At 42.7% G+C, this 14447-nt stretch overlaps 2 protein-coding genes across 2 annotated transcripts; one reads left to right on the plus strand and one right to left on the minus strand.

The window, feature by feature from the left end:
- Positions 1-2129: 2129 nt before the first annotated feature.
- Positions 2130-4295, minus strand: LOC121904707 (putative uncharacterized protein BRD3OS). Its single transcript, XM_042422574.1, has 2 exons — positions 4209-4295; positions 2130-3320 (listed from the first exon to the last, which is right to left on the minus strand). The coding sequence occupies exon 2, from the start codon at positions 3198-3200 to the stop codon at positions 2877-2879; it is 324 nt and encodes a 107-aa protein (XP_042278508.1). The 5' UTR covers positions 3201-3320; positions 4209-4295; the 3' UTR covers positions 2130-2876.
- Positions 4296-4553: 258 nt separating this feature from the next.
- Positions 4554-10494, plus strand: LOC121904706 (inactive phospholipid phosphatase 7-like). The gene is made up of 5 exons (XM_042422572.1): positions 4554-4640; positions 6605-6951; positions 8115-8437; positions 9232-9413; positions 9601-10494. Exons 2-5 carry the CDS (start codon positions 6770-6772, stop codon positions 9805-9807), a joined length of 894 nt encoding a protein of 297 aa, XP_042278506.1. The 5' UTR covers positions 4554-4640; positions 6605-6769; the 3' UTR covers positions 9808-10494.
- Positions 10495-14447: the final 3953 nt, after the last annotated feature.

Genomic DNA, 14447 nt, shown 5'->3' on the forward strand with positions numbered 1-14447 from the left:
CTTCAATTCTTTTCTGTTTCATCTCATTTTAAACTAAATCTGTTTTTACACACAAAAAGAAAAAAAAAAACCTTCTCAAGGCCCGACTTGTTTTTCCCCCTGAAGCTTTCGACCACATCTGGTGGCCTTCCTCAGCAGGCGGAGGTTGCCGGTCGTCATGGAGAAGGTCTTTTAACCGAAGACGAGAATAAACGAACCGATCAAACATAAAGAACCAATAAGGACGGACAGACAGACAGCGCGTTGCCACAGTAACCTCCTCTGTTTGTTTTTAGTTGATGGTCGAGCTTTGATGCTAATAGTTCATTTTTGTATTTTAATAAGAAAAAGGAAAAAAGTGATTTTATGTATTTGCATGCACTCCGGCCGTACGTTCTTTCTTCCGTATGTTTCGAGCACTGTATAGTAGCTGTATAGTAGCTGTCTGAGGTTTAGAATGAACTCCGCTCGATAGAGTAGAGACGCAGAGAGAGAGAGAGAGAGAGAGAGAGAGAGAGAGGACGAACTGACGAAAAACCAACAAGTGAATTATTTGATGTAATTACTGATATGGGATCCTTATTTTCTGAGTTCCTTTGTTTTCATAAATAAACACATAAACTGACGCGATGACTCGACTCTCATTCATTCTCTGGAGACTTTAAAGGATGAGTTCACAGTTTATCAAGTGTCTTAAAATGAACATTAAAGCTGTTTTTTTTTTTTGTTGTTGCTGTAATTATTCCTCCTCTTCATACTGACCAGCAGAAGATCCCTTCATCATGTATTTATAATGTTAGTGATGTAATGATGACGCTGCGTGTTGGTGATTAGCAGGTTTAATGAAGGAGGTGTTTAAAAGTGTTTAATATTCCTGCTGTAGGTTAACATCAGCAGCCGCTTAGTTTAGAGGAAAAACTAATTAAACATTTTATAATTGGTTAAAACATTAATCTATTTTCTGATCCAGGTCATGATCATTTAATTAATAATATTAAGAATTGTTATATAATTGTTCATAACTGGTGAATCAGGTTTTAAATTACATTCTGCGTATAATTAAGAGTCTTAAATAATCTAACTGAACCCTGCTTGTTCACCAGCTTAGTGATTATTTATATTTACTGATGAGCAGTAAACACAAAGTGCAGCTGAGGCTGATGGGAATGTTTGTAGTTCTGCAGAGATCAGTTCGACCAGATGATGGCGCCAAATGAAAAGTTATTACAGTCGATCCTGAGAGGAACCAGAACGTTTCTGTTTCATTGCATCTTTAAATTAAATTTAACTTTATGAGGTTTGAATTAGACGATGAACACTTATTTTTATTGAGGTTAAAACCTTCAGCTGGTTATTTTATTATATTTAAAGAGTTAAAACATGAGAAGCAGATGTTTGCATCTGCAGGAAAATCATAAAAAACATCTGTTTGTAAAAGTGGGTTTAAAAGTTTTTAGAGGCAGAATCAGCTGCTGTCTGAAATCTTAATGAAACTTCTCTTCTGCTAAAAATATCTTTATTTAATATTCTTCATATCAGAAGACGGCGGAGAGATTAAAGTGCAAGAAGTGAAACATGTTCGACAAAACGATGGAAGTAAAATACAGAAACTGTTTTTAATATTTAATCATATTTAATGTGACCTGCTGCTAAAACTGTTACATACAAGAATAATCTGAGTCTACAGGAAGTGAATCTGTTTAATACAGATGTGGGGGTGAAGGGTCACTTCCTGTATGACATCACTGGAGGTGTGATGTTTGTTTAAAACGTCCACAGTGAAGCTGAAATTCTTCACCGATGAACTCATGAAGACTTGAAACGAGGTGAAATTCTCCATAAAAGCATCGTCTTCTTCCTGTCAACAGGTAAACTGTGATGTCATCTGTCAGCAGCCAATCAGGTTTCAGAACAGGAGGGATTCCGTTTCTATAGATACCAGCTGTATTACACACTATTAACAGTGTTAATGTGTCCTAATGTGCACCAGCAGTCAGTAATTAGCAACCAGGATATTTTACTGGTTTACCTCAGAAACACAATCATATATATTCTTTATTTATTTATCTGTATTTTGATGAGCAGGAGTTTTGCTCACCTGTAGATCAGCAGGTGTGTTGGAGGAACAAAGAACTCGCTGTTGTCTTCAGTCACATGTAGAGAAGATTTATTAGGAACAAAGATTCAGTTCACAGACAAAAGGAGAAAACATCTTGAATAGGTTGGTGGACCAATCAGGTCAGACTGACATCACTCATCATCACCACACGATAGACAACAAGATAGACAAATATACAGAATGCATATTCATATATATGAAAAAATAAAGATGATATACAGCATAAAAACATGTCTTATAATAAAATAGTTCCTTAAATAAATAAATCTTCTCTAATTACAAGTGAAGAAGTTCTTTGTTCTTTTATTTTTCTATTTGTAACTGAAGACTAAAAGAGTCACAGCTGACCTCAGTACTGTTTACTATAAGTGACTCATACGTACCAGAGACTGGAGACTCGTTAAGCACACGTGATTAACACGTCAGCTGCGGTCGATCAAACATGTTGTTGCTGTTCGATCGTGTTTGTGAACAACACATCTGTTATTCTTCAACAGGCTCAAGTTGTGGAATTAAAACAGTTTTTTAAATTCACACATTAAAACTTCGAGGGGCCGAATGTTTTTGCTGGAGGGCCAGATTTGGTCCGAGGGCCACTATTTGCCCACCGCTGGTGTATATGGACCTACTGAAGTGGTTTAAACTAACGTGATGAAGTCGAAGCTTTAACTTCAGTTCAACTAAACTGTAAACATAATAAACACAGAGTTCAGTGTGAATCAGAGTTTCTGGCTCCTGACTGATCCGGTCTGTTCCGATCCTGGTTTCTGTCTCCTGCCTACATGACGCTGCATATCCTGGACTGTCCCTCGGAGTCCTCCATGCCCCTCTTGTCCCGGACCAGCACGGCCTGGTTCCCGTAGCTGCTGTACCAGGCCGACTGGCTGCGGCTCAGGTAGTTGGAGGGCGGCGCCGCCTGCAGCTGCTGCTGCTGCTGCTGCCAGATCAGCAGCGACGTGTCGGAGTATCGCAGCCGCGAGAACGACTCCGACAGGGCCTTCTCCGCCAGGGGGGGCCGACCAGGAGGACCGGGACCACCGGGAGGACCAGGTTCCTCTGCAGCCTCCTGCTCCTCTACAGCAGCTCCACCAGAGTCTAACATGGTTCAGGTTTCAGCGGCTCACTAACCAGCATGCTGACCCAGTCCGGTCTGGACCAGCTCGGGTCCAGGTCCAGCTCAGCCATGAAGAGTCCAGCGGGGCGTCTGATTGGTCAGCAGAACCTGTTGCAACAAGAGGAAACGCTTTGTTTTACAGATCAGTTTATTTCATTCTGATTTTCAGGAAATATTCAGAGAAATCTGACAGAAAATACTTTATTTTCAAAGTGTTTTGTTTGTGAAACTATATTTTAACACATTTAAAACTCTATAATGATTTAATGATTCTACCAAACGACATAAACCTTTCAAAGACATTAACAGTTAAACTGCAACACTAATATATCATTTGACAAACAAAACTGCACATTAAAAACTGAAAGAACTGTCAGTCTGCTTATTAAGACTCGTCAAATCTGGAGCCTCCTTGTTAATCTAGTCCAGGTTTTGGATCTGGACCTGGTCTAAATATCAGTGAAATCGCCCTTTTTTCTGTTTTCATAAGCAAAATAAAGGTTTCATAAACCTGACAGTGGGTTGAAACAGCGTTAGGGCTTTTTCACAAGTGTAAGTGTTGAAAAACCAGCGAATCAGATGCTAAATATCATTTTTTATGTTTCCCTTAAAGATCCTCTGCAGGCCTGTTTTAAGATTCATATAAAATACTCTAATCTGAATAATAATTTGTGTTTGAAATGTTTTTTTCTGGGGGCTTCAAGTCTCCACGTCACACTGTGTCGGTTACATACTGAACCCTGATTGGCTCCACACTAGTTGTGACGTCATAAACCCTGCTCGTAGGTTAAACTGAGATTTAAGTTGAGTTCAGAGAAACTTTCCTCCTTCAGCAGATGAATGAAAACAAACTGAACAAACATCATTCAGCACAGAGAAGAAGGATTTTAACTTTTCCCTCCAATACAGACTCAGAGCTTCAGCGTCATTAATCTGATCTGGATGATCCGGACTCAGCTGTGATCCGGGTTGTTTCTGTGTAAAATGTTCACTCACGTTTTTCTCTTTGTTGAACTCGAGTCTCAGCTGCTGACCTCCTCCTCGGGTCCCTGTCGGCTCCCGTACCGTCAACACATCTCAAACGTTATTTTATCGCCGCCGTTAAAACTACCGGGAACTCTCCGTTCAGACAGGCTTACGGCTAATCCTGTGTTAGCTAGCTGCGTTAGCCTCAAAGCTAAAAACAAACTGCGGGCGATGACGTCAACGTGGGAGAGGGTTGAAGCGTTGCGACGTCAGGATGCAAACTGTGACGTTTATTTTATCGTCTCTTTCCTGACGGTTTAGCTGCTGTTAGCATGTTGTTAGCATACTGCTAGCATACTGCCGTGAGGTGGAGAAGCTGCAGCTGCATCCAATAGCAACGGTGTGACCACGATCCCGTCCGGGTAGGAACACAGAGGAGGCAGCGACGAAGGTTCCGCTGATGTGAGTATGAACGTGATTCCAGCGAAACTACGACTGTCATAAAAAATGTATGAAAGAGTTTGTCAGATGTTTTATGTGACTGAAGGCGCAGTAACTGACTGTACTATGGGATGGATTATATTTCACTTTTTTAAAAGTACGGTGTCATTAATATATTTTGGACCCTCTTCTTGAAGCTGTAAACAGAAACATATTCCTGCACATGCGCAGTAGCGTCTGCCTTACACAGAACTACTCTCCAGAGACTGAAAACATGATGCTGTTATTAGTCTTTGGAGCCGTTTCTATACAAGTTAACGTGACCAAACTCTTCATGATGAAGGAACATGTGACCCAGTGCAGCGGTGTGACTCACTGACCTGTTTTTAATAAGATATATCAGCTTTGATACAAACACAATACTTGTTAGTAGATCAGTAGTTATGAGATTTGATGACGCTAAGAAAAATATAGAAAATCACCAGACATTTCCTTTAACTACAGTGTGGTCATAGTCAGACCCGTCAGGCAAAGCATGATGGGAGCTGTAGTTTCTCTTAAAATGCTGCTGCTCAGGTTACAGAAAACTGCAGGAACATGTTTCAGACTTCAGACTGAAAACCAAGAGAAGAATTGTTTGTTTGTTTATGTTTGTGTGTGTGTGTGTGTGTGTGTGTGTGTGTTGGTGATTGTGTGAGTGTGTGTGTGTGTGTGTGAGGGTTTGTGTGTTATGTGTGTGTGTGAGTATGTGTGTGTGAGGTTTTGTGTGTGTGTGTGTGTGTGTGTTAGGGTGTGTGTGTGTGTGTGTGTTGGTGATTGTGTGAGTGTGTGTGTGTGTGAGGGTTTGTGTGTGTGTGTGTGTTAGGGTGTGTGTGTGTGTGTGTGTGTTGGTGATTGTGTGTGTCTGTGTGTGTGTGTGTGAGGGTTTGTGTGTGTGTGTGTGTGTGTGTGTGAGGGTTTGTGTGTTATGTGTGTGAGGGTGTGTGTGTGTTAGGGTTTGTGTGTGTGTGTGTGTGTTAGGGTGTGTGTGTGTGTGTGTGTTGGTGATTGTGTGTGTCTGTGTGTGTGTGAGGGTTTGTGTGTGTGTGTGTGTGTGTGTTGGTGATTGTGTGTGTGTGTGTGTGTGTGTGTGTGTGTGTGTGTGTGTGTGTGTGTGTGTGTGTTGGTGATTGTGTGTGTGTGTGTGTGAGGGTTTGTGTGTGTGTGTTTGTGTGTGTGTGTGTGTGTGAGGGTTTGTGTGTGAGGGTTTGTGTGTGTGTGTGTGTGTGAGGGTTTGTGTGTGAGGGTTTGTGTGTGTGTGTGTGTGTGTGTGTGTGTGTGTGTGTGTGTGTTAGGGTGTGTGTGTGTGTGTGTGTGTGTTAGGGTGCGTGTGTGTGTGTGGTCTGTATTTAGCCTGGATTGGCTCCAGTCTGGTCCAGTTTAGTAACTGGGTGATATTCTATATGAACACATTTGCATTTGGTTCGACAGATTTGCAGTTTGAAGTTTCTGTGTCTCAAACAGAGAATCAGGAAAACAGACTTTTAGGAAACAGAAGAATCAGAGATTTGAAGAATAAAGTTGAAATACTTTGAGAAAACAAACTATCATCCAAACACAGACAGACAGGAAGTAATAAAACCCAAACTATCAGCATCACATGACATTTTACACTGAAAGCAACTCTATCACCACTATTTTACTGTTTTACTGTAACATATGAAGACTTGCTCTTCAAAAATTAAAACTTTATTTTCTAAATATAAAAACTTTTTTCTCATATTAAAACTTTGTTTCTCCTACATTTCCCATAATGCAACTGCTTAGTGTCTTTCAGTAGTGAAGCAGCTTCATCTCTCAGACCAAACCTCCAGTTAGTGATGAGTGTAGTCTGATGACATCACTATGACATCATCAGTTCAGAGCTCCTTTTCTTTTAACAGTAAATGTTGAGGTGGCCTGTATTTAGTGTGTGTGTGTGTGTGTGTGTGTGTGTGTGTGTTCAGTGTTTTTCCAGCCTCTCTCTGAACAGCTGACAGCAGAAGAAGGCCAGCTGATCTATTTATAGCAGAGTCCCTCAGAGTCTCAGACCTGATCTGTTGGAGTCCTGCTGCCTCGCAGCGCTGCACGCCGTCACACCACCAACACCTCCGCCTGCACCGTCCCCCAGCATGCCCAGCAGCCAGGCCCGGAGCCGGGCCAGAGACCGCAACAACGTCCTGAACCGGCCTGAGTTTCTATCCCTGAACCAGCCGCCTCGCAGGGAGCACGTGGCGGGGGAGACACGGGGGGGCGGCGGTCCACGGAGACCCGTCAGACAGCCGAGTCAGCAGGACGACGCAGCGGCAGCCAGGTAGGACAGAGAGGCTCCGCCCACTGACATCACAACTGACATTCAGAGTCCAAACACACGCCGAGCTGTTTATATCTGCAGGAACCTGATCCTGATCCTGAACCAGGACCAGGATCAGACCGCCGCCTGGTAAAGGTTTCATCTTCTAAACTTTACAAACTGACTTCATTGACAAACCGAAGCTGCTGCTTCACCTTTAATAACTTTAACTTTTCATAAGTTCTTCTGGCAGATTCTTAAAGGATCAAACCGGAGTTTTTAACTCCTTAAATAACTGATGCAGCAGCTGGACTCTAACTGTGTTTCTGTCCTCCTGTTTTTATTCATATTATCAGTTTATACTTTAAAAGATCCTGAGAAAACACTGGAAAGTTTGAAAAAAAATCTCTGAAATCTGTAAAAAGAGTTTCCTGTCTAACAGCAGCTGAGCAAATATAAACAAACTGAGTGAATAAATGACGACGTACATGAATCATTTGACTTAAACGTCACTGAAGAGACGAAACATAATTAAAATGACCCTTAATGGAACCAGGAACCAGGAACCAGGTCCATATCCTGGTCAGTCAAAGTGTTCCAGTCCCAGCAGCTCTGGAGGCATCATGGCTCCACATCTGTCTGTCTGCTGTTCTCAGTCTTGAATGAATCGAACCTGCAACTATTACCAGTGAAGAGTCAAATGTAACGACTTCCTGGATAAAAAGCTTCCTGCAGATCACAGAAACAACTAGACTTCACAACATGAGAACCATGAGGACTCAAAGTTCTATAAAACAGGAAATACTGTCCTTGAATAACCTTTATTAAATAAACGTTCAGCTCAACATCAGCAGCAAATAAAATCAATACATTTGGGAACATTTGGGAACATTTGGGAACATTTGGGAACATTTGGGAATCGTTTTTCTCTGTGGCATCGTTTTTGTTGGCAGGTGTTTGTTCATCTTCCACCTGATGTTGTGATGACATCATTTACCATCAAATGTGACGATTGGTCCAAATGAAACCGTTTGTTTCATGAGGAAAAGTTTGAGCCACTTGGATGAAACTTGACGATTGACTCAAATGTTTGTGTCGTACATATTTAATATTGATGATAGATTCGGCCTATCAGAGAGCGGCGAGCAGAAAGTCAGTCTCTGTCTCGGTGTCTCTGTCCTCAGGGGGTCCAGGGACTCCTCGGAGGGGGGAGCAGGAGGTGATGGGGGGGCGAAGGAGGCGTCTCGCTGGCCGGAGCAGGACTGTATGCAGCTGAATCCGTCGTTTCGAGGCATCGCCATCAGCTCTCTGCTCGCCATCGACATCAGTCTGTCCAAGCGTCTGGGCGTCTGCGTGCGGCCGCACGGCTCGGCGGCCTCCATGCGCTCCATGGTGACCCTGCTGGCGCTCAGTGGACACGCCCTCCCCTGGCTCTGTGGCACGCTCATCTGTCTGTGGAGGAGCAACACCATGGCCGGACAGGAAGTCCTCGTCAACCTGCTGCTGGGTGAGACAGGTTACCTGTCTGTCTAACCTGTTACCTGTCTGTCTGTCTGCAGTTACACCTGTCTAACCTGTTACCTGTCTGTCTGTCTGCAGTTACACCTGTCTAACCTGTTACCTGTCTGTCTAACCTGTTACCTGTCTGTCTGTCTGTCTGCTGTAGTTACACCTGTCTAACCTGTTACCTGTCTGTCTGTCTGCAGTTACACCTGTCTAACCTGTTACCTGTCTGTCTGCTGCAGTTACACCTGTCTAACCTGTTACCTGTCTGTCTGTCTGTCTGCAGTTTCACCTGTCTAACCTGTTACCTGTCTGTCTGCTGTAGTTACACCTGTCTAACCTGTTACCTGTCTGTCTGTCTGCAGTTTCACCTGTCTAACATGTTACCTGTCTGTCTGCAGTTACACCTGTCTAACCTGTTACCTGTCTGTCTGCTGTAGTTACACCTGTCTAACCTGTTACCTGTCTGTCTGCTGTAGTTACACCTGTCTAACCTGTTACCTGTCTGTCTGTCTGCAGTTTCACCTGTCTAACATGTTACCTGTCTGTCTGCAGTTACACCTGTCTAACCTGTTACCTGTCTGTCTGCTGTAGTTACACCTGTCTAACCTGTTACCTGTCTGTCTGTCTGCAGTTTCACCTGTCTAACCTGTTACCTGTCTGTCTGTCTGCTGTAGTTACACCTGTCTAACCTGTTACCTGTCTGTCTGCTGTAGTTACACCTGTCTAACCTGTTACCTGTCTCTCTGCTACAGTTACACCTGTCTAACCTGTTACCTGTCTGTCTCTCCGCTGCAGCTCTGATCCTGGATGTGATGACGGTCGCTGGGATGCAGAAGTTGGTCAAGCGCAGGGGACCATGGGATTTCCCTCCAGGGTTTCTTGACATCGTTGCCATGGATACGTATTCTTTCCCAGCAGCCCATGCCAGCCGAGCCATCATGGTGTCCAAGTTCCTGCTGAACCACCTGGTGCTGGCGGTCAGTGGATTTATGATCAGTACTGTTCTTCTGCTGCCTTTAACCCTTCAGCAAGGCACACGTACATATACAAGTGTGTGTGTAACGTATGTAGAGAGTAAATACTGTATATTATATAATAGATGCTCACAGTAGAAACAGTAAAAGTTGTCTTCATTGTTAATTTAAAGGCTCTTCGTCCTCCCAGGTGCCCCTGCGGATCCTGCTCTACCTGTGGGCGTTCCTGGTCGGCATGTCCCGGGTGCTGCTGGGTAAACATCACCTGTCGGACGTCGGCTGCGGCTTCGCTCTCGGCTTCCTGCACTTCAGGCTGGTGGAGTCCGTTTGGCTCGACTCTGCTACCTGCCAGACCCTCATCTCCATCGGCTCGCTGCGCTGGACACCGCTGCTTTAGACTGGGTTAACTGGGTTAACTGGTTTAGACTGGTCTAGTCTATTTTGACTAGACCAATAGTTCCAGATTGGTCTGTCTGGACTCTGCTGCCGACCAGACGCTAACCTCCAGTGGCTCGTTTGGACCGGTTTGGACTGGTGCTGCTGGAATTTGCTGCCTGCTATGCTTTCTCCTGTAATGTCTCTCTGCTGGACATCAGCTGTTTCGAACACTTTAATGGTTTTAATGGTCACTCAGACAGAGGAGCTTCAATAAAACTGGATGTTAGCAACACAGCTAATAACCTACGAGGTTCCTCCATTTTGGACTCTCAGTGCTCTCAGACGTCAACTCTGCTGTTGGTCAACAGGGTGAATTTTCTCGCTCTGGTTTGTTGTATTTTTGGACTATTTTTACTGTCAACCTAAATCTTTGTTCCTAATAGTCGTCCCTGCTGGAACATTTAGATTCAACCTTTCAAGGAGCCTGTTGAAGTCAGGATCGTTACCTGCATGTCGACCTGCTTCAGACTTCAGTCTGTTTAATTAGTTTAATGAAGCACGTTTCTGACCAACCAGCAGCTCTAACTCGAGTCTGAAGCACCTTAAAGTGCCGATAACGGCCGTTAGATCCTCCAACTGACTCCCATTCAAAAAGCTTCTCTCTAGAAACACTGAGTCAATCATTGTTTTCAACGAGTCATTCTGGTCTCAATCTCTAAATTCAGACCCTCTAATAAATGTGTTGGTGGTCATTTTGGAAATTATTGCTCCATTAATAAGATTTGAAGACTTATAGTAGCTTTGATGTCTGCTGCGTGGGCGTTGATTGACAGCTGTGATTGACAGCTCCGGGACTCACACTGAGTCGGACTGTTGTTGCAATATTTCACTAAGTTTAACGTTACATTCAAGGTCGCGGGGCGTGTTTCCAGAGCGCGACAGGCAACATCACGCACTCTTTATTTGGAAGGTCTTTGCTCCAAATGGAAAAGATGGCGTCAAACAGAAGCCGCAACTCTGAGCTTCAAACTGGCTCCAATTAAACCGACTGGTGACATCACACCTCGCTACGTCCAGCTGCGTATTCAGACTGGTTCTGACACCAGTTTGAATTATTTACACTTTGTTAGTTTGTTGTCAGTCAGTCAGTTTGGTGGACGGCTCTGAATACTACAATACCCATGATCCTCAGCTTCTGTTGGTGTGAATGAGAGCAGTAATTAATCCGAAACACTTTGTTGGTGCAGTTGTCAACAAAACGTGTCGCCATAGTTACTGAATTCACTCAAAGTGAAAGTCGGTTTTCTCTTCAGCTTTGACACGCCGTTAGCGGCACATGTGACTGAATTTTTACGCTCTGTGATTGGATGATTCTTCCTGAAATGCAGGTTGGGAGTTGTAGTTGTCTTCTGAATGTGCTTTAAATACATTATCCAGCTCCTTTTAATAAACGGTGCTGCTGAATGAAACATATTCAAACATCAACGCTTTGTTTTGGTACAAACTCAAAAAACATTTAGTCATTTATTTAGAAAAAGTTCTGGTTCGGCTGCATGTGTTTGGACTTTTCACATTTAACAACTTTGACTTTTTTTGTTTAAAAAAAAACAAAACAGGTTTATATTTCTCAAACTAAGATATTAAATAATGTGTTTTGGTATCAGAACTGAAGCTCAGGTACTGCGTCGGTATCAAACATTTTCAAACAATTAGGGGAAACTTTCTTATTGTGGGGGAAAAAAAAGCAGCTTCACTGTTGAGGGAACAACGAAAGGAGAGTAAAGAAGAGTTTTTCGATGTCTCTTCTCTCTGTTGATGTACTTTCACCTGGAGATGTTCAGCTCGTGTGTGAACAGCTGATTCATCAGAGTTCAGCAGACGTTTCGATGTGACGACAGAAGAACAGCATGTGAGAAAAGTTGAAACTATGCATTTGTTTAAGTTAAATAAAAACTATTTTCATCCGTCGATCTCCGCTCTGTTTTTACTGGAGTTTAAACTCTCACAGACATTCAGTTCTTGTCTTTCCTAATACAGATGTCTTCACACTGACCTGACAACCAGTTTACTGTGAGAGATGTGAGAGATGTGATGAATGTCTGCTTATTCTGCAAAGTGAGTTTGAGGTAAATATGTTTTTAGCAGCAGCATTAAACTCGATCACCTGCTGTTTCTCTCTACAATCTGAATGTTCTTCCTCTGATTGTCCAGCTGCTGTAATCCAGATGAGGAAAATCTTATTTTTGCCCTGAGTTTTGCCTCCCAGGCTACATACAGGCTGCTTTTACTTATTAGTTTAAACATGTACAAAAAACATTAATCTCATACCAGATTGACCTGCTAGACACAAACACTAGTATAAATACATTTTCAAATTCATATACTGTATAGTTTATAACTATATATACACTATATAATAAATACTAAGTTCAAGTATAGTGGAGGCCTGAGAGGAGAACTGCATCATCTCTGTCTTTTTGAGTTTTTTCCAGGTAAAAGAAAAAAGAAGAATCTATGTTTTTCAGGAGCAGCTTTTCTTTAAACAAACGATTGTTTCTTAACTTTCTCGGTAAAAGTGTCAATGTAAAGACACAAGTGAGAACTAGTGATGTTGTGTCACCTTTATATATCAAGCAGCAACGTCCGGGGCTGAAAAATGAAGCCAATGCAGAAGTGCCAAAAACCTGCATTCTAACTAACGGCCATCAGGGGGCGACTCCACCGGCTGCAAAAAGAAGTCAGAATGTATGGAAGTCGATGAGAAAATGACTCTACTGCTCACCTGATTTATTACCTCAGTAAACTGTTTCCTAATGAGTTTATGGTCTCAATCACTAGTTTCAAGTCTTCAATACAACATGATGTTCATTTTGTAAATTATGGTCCCATTTAGAGTAAAATAGTTGATAAAACGGTGTTGCTTTAGGGCGTGGCTACGTTGTGATTGACAAGTTACTACCACGGTGACAACGTTGCTTACGTAACGTAACCATGGCGTATAGGCGTAGCTGCTGCTATTTCACAGTGTGTTTTCAGTTCAGTAAAGTTAAAAACAGTCTTGTTCAGCATTTGGTTGAAATAAAAGATCCATCAATGAGTCGGATGATCAGTTTTTCCAGTGTGTACATTTTGTTTTAACGGTTTTAGGCCTGTTTTTCACAAGCAAAAATTAGCATTAGCATGATCACTGTTAACCATAGATTGTAAATGCACAGTGCTGACAGAGCTAGCAGCTAGCGCTATGGTCAGCTCAACCCTCTCATCCAAATATGGTCACTTCTGGCTCCAAAAATTGGCGACGGTCCAATCCAAGATGGCGACGGTCAAATCGCTACACTCGTGGCTTCAAAACGGCAGTTCAAAACATTCCAAAACATTATCTTTCCTCTGCTTTAACCATTTTTTGGTAGAATGACTTGTGTGTTTATGGCTGTTGTCTTACTTCATGACCTACTTTCTGTTGAGCTTCAGTTCACAGATACTTTGACATTTTCCTGTAGAATTTGCTGGTACAACTCAGAACTCACAGCTCCATCGATGATTGCAAGCTGTCCTGGTTCAGAGGCAGCAAAGCAGCCCAAACTATGATACTACACACCATGTTTCACAGATGGGATAAAGTTCTTGTGCTGGAATGCAGTGTTTGCTCATCACCAAACATAACGCTTCTCATTCAAGTCGAAAAGTTTGATTTTGGTCTCATCCATCCACAGAACATTGTTCCAATCAGCTTCTGGCTTATCCACGTGGTCTTGAGCGAACTGTAGACGGCAGCAATGTTCTCTTTGGAGAGTAGTGGGTTTCTCCTTGCAATTCTGCCATGTACACCATTGATGTTCAATGTTCTCCTGATGGTGGACTCATGAACATCAACTGTAGCCACTGCAAGAGAGACCTTTAGTTTCCTAGACGTTACTCCAGTTCAAATGAATTGGTAATCCTAGAGGTTCACATACTTTTGCCACACACAAATATGTAACATTGGATCATTTTTCTCAATAAATAAATGAACAAGTGTAAAGTTTTTGTCTCATTTGTTTAATTGATGTCGCTTTATCTAGTTTTATGACTTGCATGGAAATCTGATCACGTTTTAGGTCGTATTTATGCAGAAATTGAGCAAATTTTAAAGGATTCATAAACTTTCAAGCAGCACTGTATATATACAGTAAATAAACATATCTGAATGCTATCATCAAGTCACTGCATACTCTCTGAGCTTCGTACACCACAGGAGTGCAATCTGTCATTAGAGACTACCTCCAGAATTCGGTAGTGGAGAGGATGGAACGGCCTGCCAGCAGTCCTGACCTCAACCCCATTGAACACTTGTGGGATCAGCTTGGATGAGCTGTTCGTGCCAGAGTGACCAACACAACCACGTTGGCTGACTTGTGACAAATGCTGGTTGAAGAATGAGATGCCATCCCACAGCAGTGTGTGACCAGGCTGGTGACCAGCATGGGGAGGAGGTGCCAGGCTGTTGTGGCTGTGTATGGTTCTTCCACACGCTACTGAGGTTCCTGTTTGTTAAATGAATAAATTGTTAAATTGCCAATATGTCTTGTTTCTTCAAACTTCAATCATCCAATCCACCAAACACCAAACAAGAGTCAATGGCAGAATAAGCTGTTTGGCACATTTTTCATGGGTGCAACC

Source organism: Thunnus maccoyii, chromosome 9 (genome assembly GCF_910596095.1).
Source record: "Thunnus maccoyii chromosome 9, fThuMac1.1, whole genome shotgun sequence".
Lineage (NCBI taxonomy): Eukaryota > Metazoa > Chordata > Actinopteri > Scombriformes > Scombridae > Thunnus > Thunnus maccoyii.